This window comes from Lampetra fluviatilis, chromosome 44 (genome assembly GCF_964198595.1).
Source record: "Lampetra fluviatilis chromosome 44, kcLamFluv1.1, whole genome shotgun sequence".
Taxonomy (NCBI): domain Eukaryota; kingdom Metazoa; phylum Chordata; class Hyperoartia; order Petromyzontiformes; family Petromyzontidae; genus Lampetra; species Lampetra fluviatilis.
In genome coordinates, this window is record NC_136318.1 from 699,210 (window position 1) to 721,982 (window position 22,773).

Here is a 22,773-nt window from a genome sequence, read left to right on the forward strand (position 1 = left end):
ACCACCGTCGGTTCACGCTCTTCAAGCGTGCCACGAAACGTTCCCTGAACAGTGGTGCATACATGGTGGGAATCCTCGTGGTGGGAATCCTCGTGGTGGGATTTCTCACGTAACAAACGGTGCAAACAAGGTGAAAATACGGCCAGGTATTTGTTCGCTCACGCCACTGCTGGGGGAAAGGCCTCCACTGGAAGGAGCTCTAGAGTGGTGTTTGTTCGACCCTTCCACGTTGACGGGACGTGTTTGGAGAGCCCTTGTGTGATATATTTATTAAATTGAAAAAATATATTTTTTGGTAAATGAAAAACACGCAAGAACATGAATGCGTAGAACACAGTGTTTGTGTTTCGTGCATTTGTGGAAACAAACAATAGGCCAGTTACAAAACATTCAAACAGAGTTATGTACGAATTAAATGCATAGTTAAAATGTCCCAAATCAACTAGCCCTATATGAGTATTCACATGTAAATGACACCGACGCAATTGAACACGAAATGTAAAAGAAACACATGTGGATGCTCTTTCTGTGATGACTCAAAGACGCGTTTATTTTTGTTTAACCAGGAGAGAACTCAGGAGAGACCAGCATGGTCTCATTTACAAGTGTGACCCGGACAGTGACCTCACATATTGGATAGGGTCAAAATTATATACCGTGTCTCGCAAAGGCAATAATAGCCAACGCATTAGAATGGGAACACAGCGTGGACGAGATGACCTGCCGGAGATGGAATGACCCCCTGCAGAAGTGGAGTAACTGTTGTTTGCGAAGTCTAACCTGAAGCAGTGATAAGATGACACTTGTAAGTACGTGCTACTCGTGTCATTCAGTTAGGATGTAGTTATGGGCTCTCCAACAATGTATGGTGTGATGAGCTGATGTATATGCGTGTGTGCATGTATGTGTGCATGTATGTGTGCGTGTGTGCGCGTGTGTGCGCGCGTGTGTGTGCGTGTGTGCGTGCATGTGTATGTGTGCTTAAGTGTGTTGGGGTGTAGAGTAGCGGTAAGCGCGCTGCGCTACAAACCTGCCAACCCAGGTTCGATTTCCACTCATGGCCAACACCAGCGACGATTATCTGAACCAATGCTGGGCCTCGGCCAGGTCGACTAAGTATCAAATAAGTGTCTGGTGTGGTGTGTAAATGTCGCGACTTTGGAGACAAACGCGGTCGGGCGTGGTGCTGCCTATCCACCCCCTCGTGTACCGTGCCGGCCTTTATAGGCCCTCGCGAATAGCACTTGCCACAACAGTCTTTAAGGGCTACACAGGGGATCTTTGTCTTTTGTGTGGGGGTGTAAAGCTGTTGTTGGAAGATGGAAAAGAGTTCCAGCTCCAGATCCTCTTGGATAGCGGGGCAGTCGGGGCGGTGTGTGGGAAACTAAAATAAACTATTGCCAGGTAAGGCCCACTGAGTTATCGCGCTCTTTTTCAGGAGCAAACTTGCCGCAAATAATATCTCGATGAAGCGGCTTATCGCGTGGAAATGTATAGCAGCCCGATACTCTGAACACACGTTGATTCTAAATGTGGAGGGAAAAAACTGGAAGACCCGGAGAAAAATACACACCACAGGGAGAGAGACACGAAAACTCCAAATATACAGCAGGAGCCAGAGTCGGGGTCGAACCCACAACCTCCCGCATTCCAGGCGAGGTAGTGAACAATCCCAGCACCCGTCACAAGCGCCCGGCCCTCGTGGAAGACAACCCCCACCAGACACAGTGCAGATGGCAACGCTGCTGTGCCGTTGTGATTGTGGGCCATGCCATTGGGGGGGAGGGTGGTGGGGCAGGCCGCCAGTGGCCGGCAGGCGGCAGAGCCACGCACGCCACGGTGGCCACGCGGCGCTCTGGCTCCGTTAAATGCGGTAGAAATCCCGACACCAGCATAATTACCGGAGTACTGTACGACAAATTAAAGGTTCAATGAGCATATGCCCAGACACCCTGAGTGAACAGGTGTTCCATTACTTCCCCTTGCCTCACCCAATTTGGAGGTGCCCAGGAACTCAGCCCGTCCCAATGCAGCCTCCATAAACAAGCGGCAGCAGATACAGCTGCCACCCGCAATGTCCGAATCCTCGATGGGGAAAGGGGCTCGAGCACTGCTCTTTTTGGAGCTGGACCGATACCACCTGAATTCTCCCCCTGGATGCGCCTGAGACCAGCTGAGCCATTCGCAGGGTTTTTGGCCAGACGTGACGCGGAGGAGGGCACAATGAGAGGCCGTTTCGAAGGTGCCGTGGTTTGTCGGAGGTCTCTTTCCTGATGCTGCGAGCTACTCGGAGCGCTTGCAGTGGGTGGAGTGCGGCACGGTGGCTCACGCGTTGTGCTTCAAACGATGCCATCAACCCCTCTGCCAGATCCTACAAGTCTAACCTTCAGGGTCTGTGTGTTTTAACAAAAATATATAAAGCCGCATCAAACGTCCATCTCCCCCTTTGTGTTTCCGACCTCAGGTTTGCCGATCACGCCACCCGCCTCTATAACCTGCCCCCCTCCCCTTTCGGCACACGTCACCACACACCCACCCACTCTTCACGATGAAGCTACGTCTACAATATCTTCCTGCCACGTTTGATCTGGAAAGAAAAAGTTTCGTTTCGTTGAAACCGTTCCTAACATCTCCTGCATGTACCCATCCAAACTCAATGGCCAAAGGCTTACTTTTTATTTGATCAATTACAAGTCTGGCTGGCCGACCGACACAAAAACAATAATGGTTTTCCTGCCTTTAACACGCGCATCTCTTTCGCATCACAGATACCACTGTTACCCTTACACAGCGGTCGGCGTGGTGGAGCAAGCAGACTTGTCAACCACTTATCAGTGCCCTATCTTATTACAGATCAATTCAGACCGTATTGGTCACCCCGTGCCCCTTATACATCTCAAGGTTCATCGTAAAAAGTCCCATCACAAGGGAGAAACACAAATAGGCAACCAAAAGTATGCCTGTATTGAAACGGCTGTATGCCGTATGGAACTCAATTTCCCTGTACAACAATACGGGTAAACCGTATGGGGTGACAGCTATGAGCAAGACACCAGTAAGTGAGGGAGACGCAATCTACCCCTTGGAAACGTAGTCCTCGTCGCATTGCGATGTCTCTCCGAATCTCACTCTGAATATCTTACCCCAAATCTTCTTTTTTAGTTTGGCACGGTGAAATTGGTCGATGTTACGAGTGCATAACGAGGTCTTTAATTGATGCGACGGCTTCTGCGGAGGCTTGGTGGACGTGGGTCGGTGTCGTTCGCAAGTCGGTGGAATGGGGTGGCGTTGGATCATTTGTCCCATGATCTGTTTCTGGAAATGCTTCTATAATGTACATACCAGAGTGACATAGGAATTCTCAAGGCCCATCTCTCCAAATGGGATCACGGGGCTCAGATTGCATATGTACGTAAAGACACACAACCATCAGCTCATTCTCCATCTTGACTTGCCAGCTCTCCCCTATTTAAGTCGTCGTCTCAGAGTAAAATGCACTCGCTAAAGCCCCTTGCCACTCTAAAGCCATATTGGCATTTAATTCAGCATACATCTGTTTGTTTACGCTACACAGGAAAAAAAACTAAACTATGGTAAACACATTCCCTGCAAAGCTAATTAAATGTATCCTCTAGAGTTACAAAATGCCTGTATTTTTTAATAATCATTCTTATGCAAGGGCGCAATCCGTGTCTTTCCGCTCCAGTGGCAAATGGCCCCTCCTGCACACAGACGTGGCATCCTCTGGCGCAGTTTCTCCAACATCTGTTTGGCCCCTTTCTTTTTAAGTCGTTCAGTGCGAATCCTGACTCTACTTGAATTCTCATCTGCTTAAACAAAATGCATTTAAACTAAACCTAATACCAATTATTTACTCGTATTTACTCTGTCTCTCTCGCCTCTTTATATATGTACTATGAAGGTACATTGGCTGAAACGTCGCCTATTACATATATTTCCCCCCTAAGGCTACATGGTTATAGAAGTATTTGTTAAGTATTTTGTTATTTAAACTTCATACCACAAATTCCTACCACTTTACCAGGTCTCAGCTGCTTTATAATGAATCTGTAAATGTCTGCTCTACGCGAGACAATGTCTTGAATAACGCGGATCAAAGATATGAACCACGTGTGGCATCACTCTCTCTAGATTCGTGAATGTGTAACCCGTTCACAATTTGAATGCGATCTTAATTTTGGAGCTTTCGTGACTGCAGGAATTATTCTTTGGTTCTTTCGGTTAAGTCACGTCTAAAAATAAAATAATAAATTAAAATAATAGCGACGTTTCGATTGCAACACAAGCAATCATCATCAGGCATAAAAGAAATAGCAATAAAAATCTAACTAGAAAACTATAGACAGACATACAAGCAGACAGACATCACAAGGACACACAGAGAGAGGACCACATATCGGCACAGAGAGAGGGGTCGTTTCTGTGACGGTCCCTTAAATATAGAGAGGGGGGGCGGGGACGGAGAGAGGGAGGGGGCAGAGAAAATTAGCATATCAATGAGTGGACGGCAACGTGTTGCTGCTGCGCAAGTAAGATGACGACGTGGCACGGCACACAAGCTTGAAAATTAGGAGAAAGGCACACTAAAATTAAATAACCTCGCAAAATATCGAAATGTGATGTAATGCAACACAGCGAGTCGGTCAACACACAATTAACGCATAGCCTGGTTGATTACGTATTTCAAAGATTGCTAAGTTAGAATTTAAGTGTGAAAATTCCAAAAGAGAGGAACCAGGCAGAGATAACAAATAGCCAGAGAGAGAAAAAAGATAAGCTTAAAACTTCCCCGTAGAAGTGGTTCAATCTTAATTTTGGAGCTTTCGTGACTGCAGGAATTATTCTTTGGTTCTTTCGGTTAAGTCACGTCTAAAAATAAAATAATAAATTAAAATAATAGCGACGTTTCGATTGCAACACAAGCAATCATCATCAGGCATAAAAAAATAGCAATAAAAATCTAACTAGAAAACTGTGCCGATATGTGTCCTCTCTCTGTGTGTCCTTGTGATGTCTGTCTGCTTGTATGTCTGTCTACAGTTTTCTAGTTAGATTTTTATTGCTATATCTTTTATGCCTGATGATGATTGCTTGTGTTGCAATCGAAACGTCGCTATTATTTTAATTTATTATTTTATTTTTAGACGTGACTTAACCGAAAGAATCAAAGAATAATTTGAATGCGGGCTGCCGGATTTGCAGTTTTCTAGCAGAGCAAAAATAAAATCCATCCCGCCAATGGTGCGTGAACCTTGGCACTTGTGAATGGTTACAGGACTTCAGAAACACCAGTTGATTGCGACTTCATTGGCTCGAGGTTGACTTGAATGATACACCTCTGCATTGTTCTCTTAATTAATTCCTGGTACACATTGCATGAGCTATGAAGGAGGGCTACTGCCCGAAACGTTGCTTGTTGTATTCATGTGTATGCTCCTTTTAAGGCCGCAGTGTTATTAATGAACGTGCAGAATGTTTATTTATTTGTGCTTTTGACACCATTGCCAATGCGGTACAGTATCACCAAATCAGCTGTTCAGTGTCTTGCTGCTAATCTTAACAAACTGCAATGTCTTATGGGGAAACACTTCTGAGCATCGCTGGGTACAACAGTACTGAGAAACAACACGAATTAAACATGCTTCTGATCACTGTGCTTTAAGCCTTCTTGAAAAAATCTCATGTGATGTTGACACCAATTAAACATTGTCAATTTTTTACGTGTTATTTTAGTCAGTTTTCTGGCGTCAACAGTAAATATATAGCCATTACATATAAAAATAACACACATAACAGCATCACCGGATTTTAATTAATGTCAGTGGAACGCACTGATTTCCTTACATTAAAGGCAGAAATGTAAAACTCTGCTTGAAATGAAAAGCCCAAGCTGTGGACCACACCATGAATCGCTGCCGCCTGCGCTCCTCCATCGTAGGACGAGCAATACGACACGGACTCTTTCCTGTAGCCTTCTCTCGGGCTAGCAGACCTCGACATTGGCATTTAGCTCCTGAACATCTATCTTTCCATATGGAAGAATATAAGCATAGTACAGTATCATCATCAGGCATTTTTTATCCACTGCTGAATTAATCCCCCTCCCTCCCCCAAGTCATCGCCATGATGCAGCAATCCACGAGACTCAATACACCCCTCAATGGCGCTGCGGACTTGAAAAGGAAATGTATGCGATAGGCAACGTTTTGGGCAACGGCCCTTCTTCAGTGTGTCTATGCGTGCGTACTAAGCGGCCTGCTCCTTTGAGACACACCGGTCATCAAGAGCTAAGTGTTGCATCTCATTAGTGGTGGGGGGGGGGGGACAATGGGGGCGCTATAGTCACCTCTTCCCCACCCTCCTTTAACAAGCTGCCCATTGGTAATGTATTGAGATATTTACCAGAGGAAATACATTGTGCGTTTAATTAAATTAGGGCCCTGGTTTTAAAGCTGTAAATGTGGGAGCTGCTTATCTCGTTGGGAACGTTTCTAAGATCCGCCTCTGCATCCAACTCTTCCCATCCACGGAAACACAGGCCCTGAACTTCGCTCTTAATGTCAACTTGCATTTAAAGCAATGTTGCAAGTTTTATGTTTAAACAGCTAATTGCAATGCCGTTTGTTCATCCCCCCCCCCTCCCACATGCAATGAAAAACTCGTAAGGTGCACATTTTTTGATAGCAAGACACGCAAAGCAAAAACTGTTTTGTGTATCCTGGGGCTACGCGGGAGATGTGTTGTCAAAATGGTAAAAATGTTGTAAATTATTAAAAAAATTAAATTTTAAAACTTACCAATGAACGCGCATGGCTTTCCTCTGAATTTGACATGTGCACTAACTGAAAGTTGTCATCGCGGAATAATGAATTGGGACAGATTAAAACACAAAGGTGTACAAAGATGTGACAAGTCTAATTTTGCAACTGCAATGTGTATTTTATGAGGGGCAGTCAGAGAGATTGTAGGAGACGGTATTGTATTTCATGAAGCGTCAATCTACGCTGAGCTTATGTCTAGTTGCCCGTTTAGACCGAGAGTCGTAAGTTTGACCGCCACGCAAAAGATGGCGGCAGTGACATCTACATCTGCAGAACATGAAGAAGCAGTGGTATCTACATCTACAGAACGTGAAGAACCAGTGGCATCTACATCTGCAGAACGTGAAGAAGCAGTGGTATCTACATCTACAGAACGTGAAGAACCAGTGGCATCTACATCTGCAGAACGTGAAGAACCAGTGGTATCTACATCTGCAGAACGTGCAGAACCAGCGGCATCTACATCTGCAGAACGTGAAGAACCAGTGGTATCTACATCTGCAGAACGTGCAGAACCAGCGGCATCTACATCTGCAGAACGTGAAGAAGCAGTGGTATCTACATCTGTAGAACGTGCAGAACCAGTGGCATCTAGATCTGCAGAACGTGAAGAAGCAGTGGCATCTACATCTGCAAAACGTGAAGAAGCAGTGGTATCTACATCTACAGAACATTAAGAAGCAATGGCATCTACATGTACATGAGATTATACAAATATGTTCTCAAAAGTACAAATTTACGGATCATTTCCTTGGTACAATACCGGACTACTCGCGCAAGACTTTCACATTTGCAAAATATATTATCCAGAGCTTTCTGAAATAAATCATTTGACCGACCTGTCTCTTAGACCGGGAATCATAGCTGTGTGCATGAGCTTCAAAACTCGTCACAACAAAATCATAACGCTGGGGGCATAACCCTGTAGAAGAAAAGTCAACGTGAAGTCTTACTCAATTGAACGGTGCTCATCTTCTCTGTGTAGACCAGAGGAGCTATTATTTGTTTCTTTCAGTTAAGTCCCGTCTAAAGATAAAATAATAAATTAAATTAAATAATAATTATTTAATTTAATTTAATTTATTATTTTATCTTTAGACGTGACTTAACCGAAAGAAACAAATAATAATTCCTGCAGTCACGAAAGTTCTAAAATTAAGATTGAACCAGAGGAGCTATTCCACATTCCTATGATAGGGGACGAGTCTCTGCAGAGGATGACCCCCGTTGGACTTCTCACCGGGAGAGACGGTGGACTGAGTCAACCCACAAACGGAATGCGAACTCTCAGCAGGGCCGCTATCCGAGCTCCATGGTCTCATTGCGGCCTACAGACGTCCCGATTCCCGTGCCCAGGTACAGGCGTTCCTGCTGTCACTGATAAAGTTTTGTCGACCAATGGACCAGGGTCGGACAATGCCCCGCACTTGCAATCATTTACAGAGTCAACACATTACGTAACATTTGAAGGAATTCCATTTTACTGGAGATAAATTGGTTTTCTTCACATGCACAAACACTCCTTCACCAACAAACCCCACTTCACCTTCCACTAAATGGCTGCTCATAGGCAAATCTCCTCCATCACCGACAGTCTGAAGAAGCACCCTCGAGTTATTTTCTCATTACCAGGGTTTGTCTGCCCACCTCTGCTTTAAAACCTTCAATCGGCAACCGCACTGCCCTCTAAATGTGGCGAGAAGTTGACAATCTCTGCTGGTATTCAGGATGTTGTGGGTTTGATCCCGACCCTGATGCCTGTATATTTGGACTTTGCATGTGCTCCCCGTGGTCACGTGGATTTTTCTCCGGATCCTCCGGTTTTTCCCACCACATTGAGAATAAACGTGCGTTTTAGAATATTTGGCTGTTATACATTTCCACGCAATAAGCCACTTTGTTGCGCTATCATTTGTGGCCAAGTCGCTTCTGAAAAAGAGCTATACAGCTCAGTGGGCCTTACCTGGTAAAAAAAGTGTTTAGTTTATTCAAGTAAAAAAATAACACCTCGTGTATCATCCAGTCTGAATATGTGTTTGCCTCCTTTACACACACTCCCTAAAACTGCTATGTTCCAGTCCTCCACGAGCCCGCATTACAGTCGCTTGAAATGTTTTGTCTTCTTCCATGAGATCACATAATCATTCACGGGGCACCATTGCCCTTTGCAACGTGGCCACGGGCAGCAAGTGCCCTTCTCTGTGTGTTTAATAGTCCCGTTGAATTTCAGTTTCCCACAACGCATTGTCTCCTCCTTCTTGTTACCCTTTACTTAATTGCCGCCTTTGACAGCGATGATCACATCACCCACCTCCGCACCCACCCCCGATTTAACGTTCTAAATGTCTTGCCGATATCTCCACTATCCCACGACCGCCATTCCATTCGTAGCTCGCACTGTGTGCTTGTTTTTATTGTTCCCGCGATATCATTTTGTGCATTGAGTTGTTGAGCCAGGCTGGACCAGGACACAGCCCACTTGTTACCCAGGCAACCAGAAAGCACAGACTACAGATACTGTTGCTCTTTTTGAGAAGCGACCTGGCCACAAATGACAGCTCAAACGAAGTGGCTTATCACGTGGAAATTTATAGCAGGCAAATACTTTAAACGCGTGACGTTGATTCTAAATGTGGAGGGGGGAAAAAGGAGGACCCGGAGAAAAATCCACGCAACCACGTGGAGAGAGACACCGCAAACTCCAAATATACAGCAGCAGGCGTCAGGGTAAAAATCCACGCGACCACGCGGAGAAAGACACCGCAAACTCAAAATGTACAGCAGCAAGCGTCAGGGTAAAAATCGAACCCCCGGGCTGCTGCACACCAGGCGAGGGAGTTAACATCTCGCTAACGTGGCGCTCCCTGGGTATGTCGAGAGGCCTCGTGGCCCTGCTATGCCACCGTCTATCTCAATGCTGCTGATGGGCTGATCGCATCGCTCCATATCCTGTGATTGAAATAAGCACTGATTGAGAACGGTCTTCTCTCAGCACAATTGGTTTATTATTATTATCAAATTCAGTTTATTCCTAAAATTTCAGTTCTTGAGTTCTCCTCTTTATTGAATAATTATCCATCTCAATTTCCCTTCAATAAGTTAATAACCATCATGATTATATATCTTTTTAACGTGCCACAATATTTCACGAATGATCAGGAATTCCTCTGAGGTGCTTCGTCAAGCTCAGTGTCGCTCAAAGCCAGGCGGACGTTGTCCTAGGAATGCATTCGCTGTTTTTTCCCAATTGTGTCCCTCACGAAATATGATCCTTTTTCTTTAGCAAACGTATTGTTTTGTTCATAGTTATTTTGAGCCCAACTTTACATACACCCTTTTATTTGGTTAATTTCTTCAAAATTATCCCGTCGTTCATTTCACAGTTTTATTTTCAGAAAATCTCCGGCAAGGAGGCGGCGATGTCCTGCACTATATTTAACATGGTGGATAATATCTCTCGTGAACATGGCGATTCATAATCTCGGACGGCTAAATCCTCTATTGAACATGGTGGTTAATATCCGAGGTACTCGCCACCGGTTAGATATTAAGCAGGCGATTAAATATAGGACGTTGATACACATTAATTCTGAAAAAGGAACGTGGCATCTTAGGCATGACGCGTACAAACACATCGCCATACATAGCGTATGTGTGGAATACATGGCAGGCCACTAAGGGTGGCTTCTTTAAGGTGAACCGATGCGCTGCACACCAAGGACATTCTGTATTACTTAAACTTTAGATTTTAATATTGCTTTACGAATGGAATATAATTAGAATATTAATATATGATGATAAATTAACACTTCCTACCGACAGCAATCCTGTGGCAGTGGGTGGTCTTAATCAAAGACTCCCAGGCTTCGAGGTACACGGAGGGAGGTGGGAGAATATTGTGGGGAAATGGCAACCTGGCTTATAAAATGAATGATGTTCTGATATAATGACATAATATGCAAGATCACATGGTCAACTAATTATTAGCACATTCCATAAATACGCAAATCTATGCACCGGTGTGTGTGTGTGCGTGCGCTGCTATGTGCGTGGGTGTGCATTCTTGCCTGAGGTTAAACTGTGGATGTTTGTCTTCACACATATATATAGTACACGACACTGCAGTGTATTTATAATACATGACCTCTTCAGATAAGTGCTGTCAGAATGGTAAAACGATAGGGTCAGCACTGACACCACTCCCATTCACATTAACCTGTCTCAGCACTCATTTCAACCCCGCCACACATCAGGTACTCATTTTAAACTGATTCGACCAAATGTTTACCCAGGCTATGTACGCTATGCAAAGAACATTTCGCTACCGATAGTAGTTGATCTCACCATGGCACCTGTGTCGGTGTGACCGTGATTTATTATTGTTGTGTATGCAGTTCCCTCCCGCCTTCGCGCGGGGATGATGGGGCCGAGTGAGACCTCCACCTCGTTCCGTCTCGCGCCAGATTCCTGACTTCCCTGACCTGTGGCCAGTTGCGTTCGCGGCAACGCTCCGCCGGCTGAACCCAGCGCGCCTGCGCCCTGCCGCCGCCGCCTGCGCCTCTCGCTCCGTGCGATCGTCCGTGCCACGCCGTCCTTGGGATGCTGTGGGCAGCCATTCTCGACCTCGTGGTGGATGCGCAGGAATCGGCTCCGCTCTGTCGGCGTCACTGCTGCTGATAGCCGTTCGTGCTCGTTGTCCTTGTTTTCTACCGTCGACACACTCCCACCATTCTTCTCAGCCAGATCGTTCCAGCAGCAACATCTCGCCACGGTGGCTATGAGATGTTAACGAGCTCGCCTGGTAGACAGGAGGTCGTGGGTTCGATCCTGACCCTGACGTCTGCTGCTGCTGCTGTATATTTGGAGTTTTCGTGTCTCTCTCCCCTTGGTCACGTGGATTTTTCTCCGGGCCCTCCAGTTTTTCCATCCACGTTTAGAAACATGCGTTTTTAGATTATTTGGCTGCTATACATTTCCACGTGATAAGCCACTTCATTGAGCTATCATTTGTGGCCAAGTTGCTTCTGAAAAAGAGCTGCATAGCTAAGTTTTTAGTGTGGTTGTTGATATTTCCGCAAACTCCAAAGCTCTGCCCCGTGAATCAGGCACACCCAAGAGTTGTATCCAACCCGACAAAACTGTTATTCGAGATAGCAGGCGTTTAAATGTTAAACAAGGGCTAAATGTGAGCGTGACTGGCAGTTCCATCATCCACGCTTGCCACCGCGGGTTTAATTCAGCAATGGGAGATCTGGCACCCGCTTGTAATCCAGGCGTGGCCCATGCGGGTCGAGCCACGTGTTTGAGCGTCTCTCGTCCCAGAAGTTCAGCGGCGCGCTACGGGTGGGGGGGGGGCGCCCCCAGGACTTGGGACTCGTGAAGGCCCCGCCCGCCGTACGGCGGTCTCGCTCGCGCACGCGGCGGCCACAGCAACAACAACAACTCGCGAGTGAGAGAGCGGACGCGGCTCGAGATGCAGCCCAACCCACAACACGGCGCTCTCGCACCTCGCCATGGGCGGTCCCTCGCCACTTTCCCCACCCGCCCTGTAGAGCAAACCCGCACTTATTTCTCATTCGGCCTCGGTGTGTTGTCAAAGCCGTGCAGTTCACGGCGACGAAAGATTGAACGGAGCGACACCGGGGCTCGGTACGAATCATTTCCCGCTGCCAGCCGAACACAGGCGCCAATTCCCGGACCGTGCCGGCTGGGAGCCCTGGCCGTGTGTACGCTTTGTAGATGCTGTTGTGTCGTTAGCAAAGTGTCTTCGTCATCAAGAACGTGTGTTTTTTCAAAGGATGACGCTCATTTGCATTCGTAGCATGAGGCAGAAATGTAGCTACCGAAAATAATGGGCAACCCGGGGTGACATTTCAACTTGCAATCTTCACATTATGAGCGGGACTCTTTAACCACAGGACCATCAGATTAAATCAGTATTGTAATGCTTAATGCACGCCCGGGATATGTTGCTGTTCTATATGTTGATTCAGGAAGGCTTGCACTGGTGCACAGCTATTTTATTACGACGATTTAACAAAACAAGTAACGCTGTTGTTATTTAACTTAGAGATTTCGAGGGAAATCTGAAGAGGCTGTGTGAGTGCAAAATCCACCGTGACAAGAGCAAATACTGAAACAAAGTGTGACACTTGCTGCATTAATATTCAGCACTCACGCAGTGTTGATACTGTTCAGCGTGTGCACACGCGTGTGCGGTGGTACGCGTGTTATCTCATCATATGAATTCGGTGAACAATTTGCATTCACGCCGATCTTTAGAGCGCAAGGCTATCGCAAGGCAGGCGCTGCTGTGTTTCAACACCTCGTCTGCAGGTGGCTCACAGCAGCTGGTGATGTTGCTATGTGTGTGCAAATTCAATTGACTATTTTGCAGGCAATTGTTCAACATTTGACATATATGGACTATGACGAAATCACAAAATGGCACACTCTTTACGAATAACGTCAGTCGACCATTAATGTCCACTTTTAGGCATAGGGCACTCTTTAATGGTTTGTAAACCCGTAGTAATAACCAGGGCAGTCTGCTTGATTGAGCCGCGGGCCTCTGCAATAAGCGGCAAACACGCTGCTGCTGGTTTGCCCTCATTACAGACGGCATTATGTTTGCTACAAATGAACCACAATTGGTGGCTGATACCTTGAAGGAGCATAAACCATCGCACGAACTCCGGTCATCCTCGCAGCAGCAGCAGCTTTTGGCTCGCCATCAAACAAAGACGGTCACCGCATCGCAGGATTTCAAATGCCCTCCTGCGGCCGTCTGGAACGCTCTTCATGCCAATATTAAAACGCCACTGGAGTAGCGCACTTTTATATCTCGATTGAAAACTCATTACCTATGGAACTGATTTTTCTGTTCAGTCTGTTGTACCTCCCCTGCACGTCCGATTAGCATGGTTGGCTACGTATGGTGCCAAAGAGGTTCAACATAAATATATATATAAATATATAAAAATATATATAAATATAAATATATATATACAAATATATATATAAATATATATATATAAATATATATATATAAATATATATATACACACGCATACTACGGGTCGGTCCTGTCGCCTCCTGCCAGTGGGTCTCCACCACCCCATTTCTCCGCAAACTGCTCCCAGCCTGCCACAAACATTTTGGTGAATGTCATCATTTCTTAATTTGGCAGATGGTAGCTTTTGTTTTGGGGATATTTGTCTCTTAATTAATGTATCATCGCCAACGTATTTAAACCCTGTAAATCATTCGGTCCATGCTCGCTGAGGCAACGAGGCTGTTGGAAAACGTAAGGAGCTGTGAAGGCTGCCTCAGTGGGTTATTATCCTCTGTGTCATATGCTACGGTATAATTAAGTCGATGAAATTCTTACAAAATAAAAAAAACAAATAAATGCCCCAAGATCTTTATGCTGTACTAGAAGTGAAGGCTCCCCACTGCTCGTCCATTTTACGTTGCGATTAAGAACAGAGACATATCTCTTGCTGCTCACAGCTGTGAAACATGAGGTAGGTCGTCTGTCAGCGGAGAACTTGAATTAAAAAAAAGTTAGTTTTGATTAACTGCTTGAAAATGAGAATTTTTGATAATTCTTAAGCAATAAGCACAACATTCATCATCGTTGCTGGTAAGGGCATTGACACGGGGAAACCATGTGTGCAAAATGAAACGTAAGAGTCTTATGGAATTAATGTAATCTGAGACTCCTGCTGCTATTGTGTTGAAAAAAAAATATTTTACGTCTCAATAATACATCGTCAGCCTCACAACATTTATCTATACCAGGAGCCGCCAAGGACTCATGCATCACACATTGCGCTCCCCTCCTCACCCCACAAACAACGCACAGACATGCACAATTCACACGCCAACAAACTTCTCGCGAGCTCCTAGGCCCATGTCAAGTCACCTCTGTCTCCCCGAGTGCTGATAACACACAGCGGGTACTCATTAAAGGCTGAGGTTGACCTAGGGCAGGCCCAGGCTAAGTACAAATGTGTTATGGGCGCCATGGTGGTGAGATGTTAACTACCTCGCCTGGTATACAGGATATCCTGGGTTCGATCCCGACCCTGACGCCTGCTGTATATTAGGAGTTGCATGTTCTCCCCGTGGTCACGTGGATTTTTCTCCGGGTCCTCCGGTTTTTCCCTCCACATTTAGAAACATACGTTTAGAGTATTTGGCTGCTATAAATACCCACAATGATAAGCCACTTCGTTGAGTGATAATTTGTGGCCAAGTCCCTTCTGCAAATTAGCTGTATAGCTCAGTGGGTCTTATTTGGTAAAATAAAACTAGTTTTAGCTTTTAGTTTTGTTGTTGATATTTCTGCAAACTCCAAAGCTCAGCCGCATAAATCAGGCACACCCAGAGTTGTATCCACCTTTACTAAATGTGCTTCGAGATAGGAGGATAACAGGAATTCAAATGTTAACTTGGATCATGGAACTGTGCGTGAGCCACTGGGCCTGTTTCACCCCTTCCTGCAATCTGCCCTCTTTTCCAAGGTACACAAACAAACTGGTAAAATGAATAATCACAACAACAACCACAATTAATGAACGTAGACCAGATGAAGAAAGCTGAAAGGAGGTCATTGTGGTGTTCATTTTGAGGAATGCTTCGCACGACACGTGCAGTGGAATGGCGGCAAGGTTGTCTCTCAGAATGTGCCACTTTGCATAACGCAAACTGCTCGCGTGGGGATTGTTACAATATAGGAAAATGTCCTCGGGGTGGGGAGGCTGGATGCGGAAGTTTTACCAACACAGTCGAGTTCTTATTTCTAAATAAGTTGTTTTGGACATCCCCATAACGGACCCTGTCACTTACAATGTGCCAATGCATCTGCACCATTCACGCCGGATCTATGTAAATCAGCTTAGGGCCACCATTTTGAATCCCTCCCCTCTCCCACCCACTGTGAAAACAGACGCCCCTCCCCATCGCAGCTCAATCCTGCTCGCTCCTTCCTTCTCCCCCTCCGTCATCATCACCTCTCATCCCCAACCTCTTGTCCTTCTTCTCCTTCCCAACGGAACTCCTCCTTCTCCCCTTCCTACACCGGCGGCTCCGTCTTGAACCACGTCCACTCTGTCCGTCTTGGGGACTTCCGTCCCGGCCCTTTCCCGCTCATCTTGCCCTGTCTGCCGTATTGCGTAACTGACTCTACACCCCCTTGCCAAGGTCTAGCCACGGGCAAAAACTTTAATATTTGTCTGGCTGCCTGGCAGGACGTGACATCCGGAGGAAGCTAGGGACGGGTGAAGGGTCGCCTCCGAAGGACGCGTGGGCCTGCTCAGATTGTACCGAACGTGTCTAAGGAAATACTCGCACTCTAAAATCTAGATGGCACGGCACCCACTCAGTAGCATGGGGCCCACTCTTATTCCCATTCTCACTCAGCATTCATGCAACGTGGGTCCGCGTTTATTAAAATCGTTGCGGATTGCTATAAAACGGCACAAAAATGGACACAGAGAAGTGGATGCACCAGAAGTGTTTTGCGATTGCTCTGCACAGTACACTGTGCAGACACCCCTAAGTTAGAGCTCTTTTTGAAAAAATAAATTACAGTGGTGATTATTGGGCACGGATCCAATTCACCATCTCACGGATTCGACGAAACTGTCAGAATAACGTTGGCGATTATCACTTTGACCATCTTGCACGTATTGCTCCTCGGGTCTTACTCACTCAATTAGTCTAAATTTTTAATTTGCATAACATATGCATAGTATTTGTATGAAATGTAAATAATTAAGCTGCATTTTTCATGTTTGAACTTTAATCATTGTTTCCTTTAATAAAATAACATGAAATATTTCATAAGAAATAACAGGATCTGCAATAATATTGATTAACACAATTTTATTAACCTAGACAATATATCTCACTATACATTCGTAGATTCTAGTATCGTCATATTTCAACAACCCACATTGTAGTATATCACCTGCATTCTACGCCTGCTCTCTCCGGCAGACGGGACAGCATTATATTCATGCTGTCCCTTAAGCTATCATCATCACATGGCTCACAAACTGAAACCCGTTGTATAATTTACACGTACTTGCAATATACTAGAAGAGAAATTTTCAGGCAACAAATTTATCAAATATATATGCGACGTTTCCGTTGAAACGGCATAACTAATCTTCAAGGTAGGATCCAGGAAGTCAGAATAACCGTGTCACCTCACCCAGCTTCTTAAGTAGCGGTGCGTTCAATGGTCAGAACACTCCACAGTGGTCCAGGGTGCTTTATATTGTTTTTACTTTACCAGGTGAGGCCCACTGAGCTACACAGCGCTTTGTTTAGAAGCGACGTGGTCACAAATGATAGCTCAATGAAGTGGCTTATCACGTGGAAATGTATAGCAGCCAAATAAATACTCTAAACGCACAATGATTCAAAATGTGGAGGGAAAAACCGGAGGACCTGGAGAAAAATCCACACAAACACCAAATATACAAGCGTCGAACCCACGACCCTCTGTATACCAGCCAATCGGAGGCGCCGGTAGCATCCTGCAAACTCTCGGTTGGCCGGCGCACCGCGCGCCCTCATTGGCCGAGCGGATACGTCGTGACGTCACAATGCCGTTGCTAGGTTCTCGGCGTCCGCAGGAACCGTTTGGTTCGAGCAAATGGTACCATCACAGGACCTAGCGATCAGGTTTATTAAACTAGATATTAAGTTAATTTATTCACAATTAATGTGTTTGGATTTTATTCTAATTTATCTGGGCCAATGATTAACATCGCACGCGTTAGCCTGTAGCAGGATAGCATTACAATGCTGGCTGAAAAAATCAACATGTAAAGTACACTGTTTGTAGATACCGATCTTTAACGTAAAAGATTTAAAATAAAGACTGCCCTGAGACTCTGGCTGACTTAATTTCCATACCAACATTTGATTTAATACATTAGTTAATTAACCATTTATAGTAAATAATTGTTATGCCCGTGTTATAATGATGAAGCGCTGTACATATAGGCCCCAAGATGTTTATCCCACAGTCTTTCGGTCCTGTATGTTTTTGGATATAAGGAAAGTGTAGATGTTTACTTTGGAGGTTATAATACATTCCAAGCTTAACAATTAAAAGTACACTATTCAAAGCAGACGTTATAGTATCTATAGTGAGCCCTCTTGACGTGTTTTTAGCTTCTTTCTAATTCACTAGGATCCACGAGGTTCCTTACTATACCTTTACTCGTGCTACGAAAAGTACTCGTTTGGCCAGAGCAGTCCCCAGTTTCAGAGAGGCTGTCCCGGTGTCCCAAAGATTTAGTGAACATTTGGATTTTGTTCCAGTTGTAATATACAGTGTCTGAGTTCACGATCAAGCAAATGGCGGGGGTTGGGGGGGGCTTTAAAGTGAGTCGTTGGGGCCTTGAGCAGCACGGCAGGGCCATGAGCAGAGAGGGAGGCCACTCACTGTGTGGGCCGGGCTAGTTAGTGAATGGGCGTGGTTATGCACAAGTGGGCGGGAGGGGAGGCTGCTAGCTCTCCCCACGTGTTCCCACGTATCCCAGGTTAGATGCAATACTAATGTTTAACACGTAGGTTTTCACGACCAATATTATCCATTGATCGTGTGAATATTAATGTGTCGTTATAACTCGCCACCACCCAATGACACCTGATGAATCGGCTGCATCGGGTGGTGGCGGGTTTAACGACGCATTTATATTACTACAATTTAACCCAAAAGCCTCTATTATGGATGCAATAATAATGTTAAACGTAGACATAGTGTGCAACTGAACTTTTTCTGTGTCTCCGTGGAGGGAATTGAATGAGAAGATATATGATAATAACGCCTCAGTGTCGGGCTGTTTAACATTTTACCCAATAGTTTCTATTCACCATTGGTACAGCAAAACAAGACGGCTGGCTGCTTGCAAGAACAATGCACATGGGTATGACAGAAGGGCTTCGTGGTCGTAAAAGCTAATGTACAGCATGTATCTTGAACAATGTATTCTGTGCTTCTGTGGATCACATGGACTGCTGCTGAAGGCAGTTAGGCAAATCAATTATTGCATAGCCACAGTTTTTGTTGTGCATGTGAAAAATGAAAGCAAGACCATTGCAAAGCAAATGCTGGTGCTCATCGACAATGTTTAAATAATGTGCTTCAATGCAACATTTTATGGACACTTAAGACCTAAAGAACCTTACTTCTGAGAGCAACAGTGTGGTATATTCCTCAAGCTGATGGAAACGAAAAAGGAATAGGCTTTATCCTTAAAATATTCAAATACCAAATCGACACCTATCACAAGGCATCAAATCTACATTCAGCACACGCGCTTGTGGTAAAACATGGAGACAGCACGATTTGATACTCTGATTGGCCTACACCGGAGACCTTGTCTCATCAGTGTTAGACCAGAGAACGCCAAAAGGCAAATAGCACAAAGACAATGCGAACATAAAAGCATTAATAGCTCGAAAAAAGCTGTTATAATATATTCCTCAAGCGTTAACATATATGCAAACCGTGCCCTATTTGTTTAATGTCAAAACTGAAATCGATTGGCATCCTATTTTTTATTGCAAACGTGGGCTTTAATCACCGTGCTATCATTTAAAGTACGCATCGCTCCTTATTTGTGATCGCTGCCACCATGATCACATTTTATTACAAACGTCACTTTTATGGGAAGTGCTGCAAAGCCTAGACTAGGCCGCAACCTTGGGGCTGCTGCGTGCAGCGTGCAGTAGTTACGGGTGTTACATTTTAAGGCTATAGTTAAGAGCCAGGATTATGCCAAAGGTTAAATTTAAAATGACAGAACTAACAACTGTATAGCGTGTCTTTCTTTTAACAACGCGAGCATTTTTCGGGCAATCACTTTTGTTCCGCAGCGCTTTGCAACAAATCGCGCAACTTCACTGTTACCGTCTCACCTGCGAGTGACGCTTGCTTGTCCCTCGCCCCCTCGTGGCCCAGGATGGTGCAGGCTACCGTGATCCCGCGTTCGCCCTTGTCCCGCCTGCCTGCGTGGCCGATGCTCTTGTCGTCGTTGGAGATGGGCCAATCCACGGCCGCCTGTGCCAGCCCGCCGCCGCCCCCGATGCCGCCGCCGCAAAACTTGCGCTTGCCGCGGTGCTCCTTCTTGTAGCGGCAGCAGCAGCGGCAGACGTAGCAGCAGCGGCACCAGTGGTGCGCGAGGGCGACCAGCAGCGCCAGCAGGGCCACTACGGCCAGCACGGCCGCCAGGGCGAGGGCGGCGGCCACGAGCAGCAGCCTGCTCTGCTTGCCATCTTCGTCGCTGTCGTCGTCGAAGCCCAACGGCCCGCCGAGGCCGGACACGTTCTTGGAGAGTGGCGTGGCGAGGCTGCGCGTGATGAGGCGGTTGACGGCCGTCACGTCGTCCAGCGTTGCGTTGGCGAACACGTGCAGCAGCGCGACGGCCCGGTGCCGCGTGTCGCGGGCGCACAGCACCAGGCGGTGCAGACCCGCGTGCTCGTCCGTCAGCGCCTCCCGCACCGTCACGAGGCCCGTGCGAGCGTCGATGGCGAAGAGGCCCCGTGGGTTCCCGCCATCGATCGAGTACTGCATCGGCGCCATCGGAGACTTGGCGGTGGACGTCGCCGACGACGACGATGCCGACTTGGTCTCATCCGCCGCCGCCACGACCGCGGCCGCCACGTCTTCGCGCCGAGGCACGGGCGGCAGGGAGTCCGGGTCGATGGCTGAGACGGGGTAGACGGTGGTGCCCGGCACGGCGCCCCCCGTCGTCTCGACGAACACGAACGTCGAGTTGGTCTTGGGTGCGAGGAACTCGGGGGCGTTGTCGTCCTCATCCACCACGTGGATGAAGACACGGGCCGAGGAGCTGAGGCGCGACGTGGGCGTCTGGTCGAGGTCGCGCGCGCGCACTTCCAGCGTGTAGAAGTGCTGCTTCTCGCGGTCGAAGGAGAACCCGGCCCGGATCACCCCCGTGTCGGGATCGATACTAAACATCGGCTGCTGGGACGACGAGGAGGACAGCGAAGACAACGACGTCGATTCCCCGTCGTCGGCCGCGTGCCGGTTCGGATCCTGGTCCCAAACCTCCGCGCGATGCTTGGCGTCGTTCTTGTCGAACTCCTCCCCGTTTACGACGGTTATCGCGTACTCCAGCTTCCCGTTGTCACCCTCGTCGGGGTCCCACGCGGACACGCGGCCGATGATGTTGCCGGCCGGTTGATTCTCGCGGACGTAGAAGTGGAAATCGGGCAGCTCGAACTGCGGCGCATTGTCGTTGCGGTCGAGGATGCGCACGATCACGGTGGCCGTCGCCGAGAGCGGCGGGACGCCCCGGTCGCTCGCGACCACGGCGAGAGCGTAGCCGCCGGGGGCGTCCTCCCGGTCGAGGCTCTGCGAGGCAGTCACCAGGCCCGTCGTGAGCTCGATGCGGAAGGCCGACAACGAGGGCCGTACGACGGTAGGGGGGCGCACGGTGCCGGCGGCGTCGGCGGTCCGGGAGGCGGTCGCGTCGCCGCCTCCGGCCGCGTCGGCCCCTCCGGCGCCCATCCTCAGGGCGATCACCCTTTCGATGGAATAGACGACGGCGCCGTTCTTGCCCACGTCGGCGTCCGTCGCCGTCACCGAGGCGACACGCAGGCCCGGCGGGCCGTTCTCCGCGACGGCGGTCTCGTAGACTAGGCGCGGGAACGCGGGCGGGTTGTCGTTGGCGTCCGCGACGCGCACGAACACGACGGCCGTGCTGGAAAGGCGCGGCACGCCCGAGTCCTTGGCCACGACGCGCACGACGTGTCTCTCGCGCCGCTCTCTGTCCAGCCCCACGCCCGTCTCCAGCAGGTAGCGGTCGGGCGACGGCGGGAGGCGCCGGACCCGGAACGGCAGGTCGGCGGCGGCGGCACCGGCCTCATCCCCGTCGTCCTTGCCGGCGCTTTCCTCGTCGCCGTCGAGGGAGATGGACAGAGAGACGACGCCGCCGCTGCCAGAGTCGCGGTCCGACACCGAGATGAGCGCGATGGGGAAGCCCGGAGGGGACGCTTCCGAGACGACGACCGTCGCCGCCGAAGCCGTTCCTCTCACCTCGCCGTCGCCGCCGTCGTCGTCGTCGTCCGCGTCCTCGGCCGTCACGGCGTCCCCCTCGGTGCGGGCGATGATGCGCAGTTCGATCTCGGGCGGCGTGTCGTTCTCGTCACCCACGATGATGGTGAGCGTGGCCGTGGCACTCGCCGGTCGCGAAGGCGCACAGTCCGTCGCCACGATGACCAAGCGGTGGATGTCCGCCTCCTCGCGGTCCAGCAGGCCCCACACGACGACGAGGCCCGATGACGAATCCAGCCAGAACAGAGCCGTGTCCGGCCGTCGACGAGGCTTGGCCGACGACGGCGGCGACGAGGAGGAGGAGGAGGAGGACAAGGGCGTCAACGAGGACGATGATGCGAGAGACAACAGCGACGACGACATCGGAGGTATCGGCTGGGACGACGAGGAGGAGGACGACCAGGATGCGAGGCGGTACTGGACCTTTCCGTTCTCGCCCTCGTCGGGGTCGCTGGCCTGCACGCGCACCACCGGCGTCCCCACCGGCGAGTTCTCCGGGATCTCCACCGTCATCTGCGCAAGCCGAGAAAGCGATCCACGGTTAGTACCGAATACCCGCGGCGCTGCCAGCTGAAACGTCGCACGCGCATTGCCACGTCAAGACAAACATTCCGAACGGTGACCATCCTGCTGGTCCTACTGTGACCATCCCGCATTCAGATGTTTGACCAATTCCCTTTCTACGGAGACATTTTCACGTCAAGAGGAAATCACAATAAGATCAGAAAAAAATCTGAAATAAAGAAGACGTGAATAGTCCCAATGTATTTATGGGCACAGGACTCAAAAATAAAAATAATGTCCTAGCTCTTTTGGACATTATCCCAG

The 22,773-nt window shown here is 48.1% G+C and overlaps 1 protein-coding gene across 4 annotated transcripts in view; it reads right to left on the minus strand.

Annotated features, from left to right (window-relative positions):
- The window catches only part of LOC144947215 (uncharacterized), a 718,459-nt gene that overhangs the window by 303,086 nt on the left and 392,600 nt on the right, over positions 1 to 22,773 (minus strand). For all 4 annotated transcript variants that reach the window (XM_078876412.1, XM_078876409.1, XM_078876411.1 and 1 more), the window contains exon 4: positions 19,788 to 22,458. In XM_078876412.1, the coding sequence (XP_078732538.1) occupies positions 19,788 to 22,458 (2,671 nt within the window). The remainder of the gene's footprint in view (positions 1 to 19,787; positions 22,459 to 22,773) is intronic.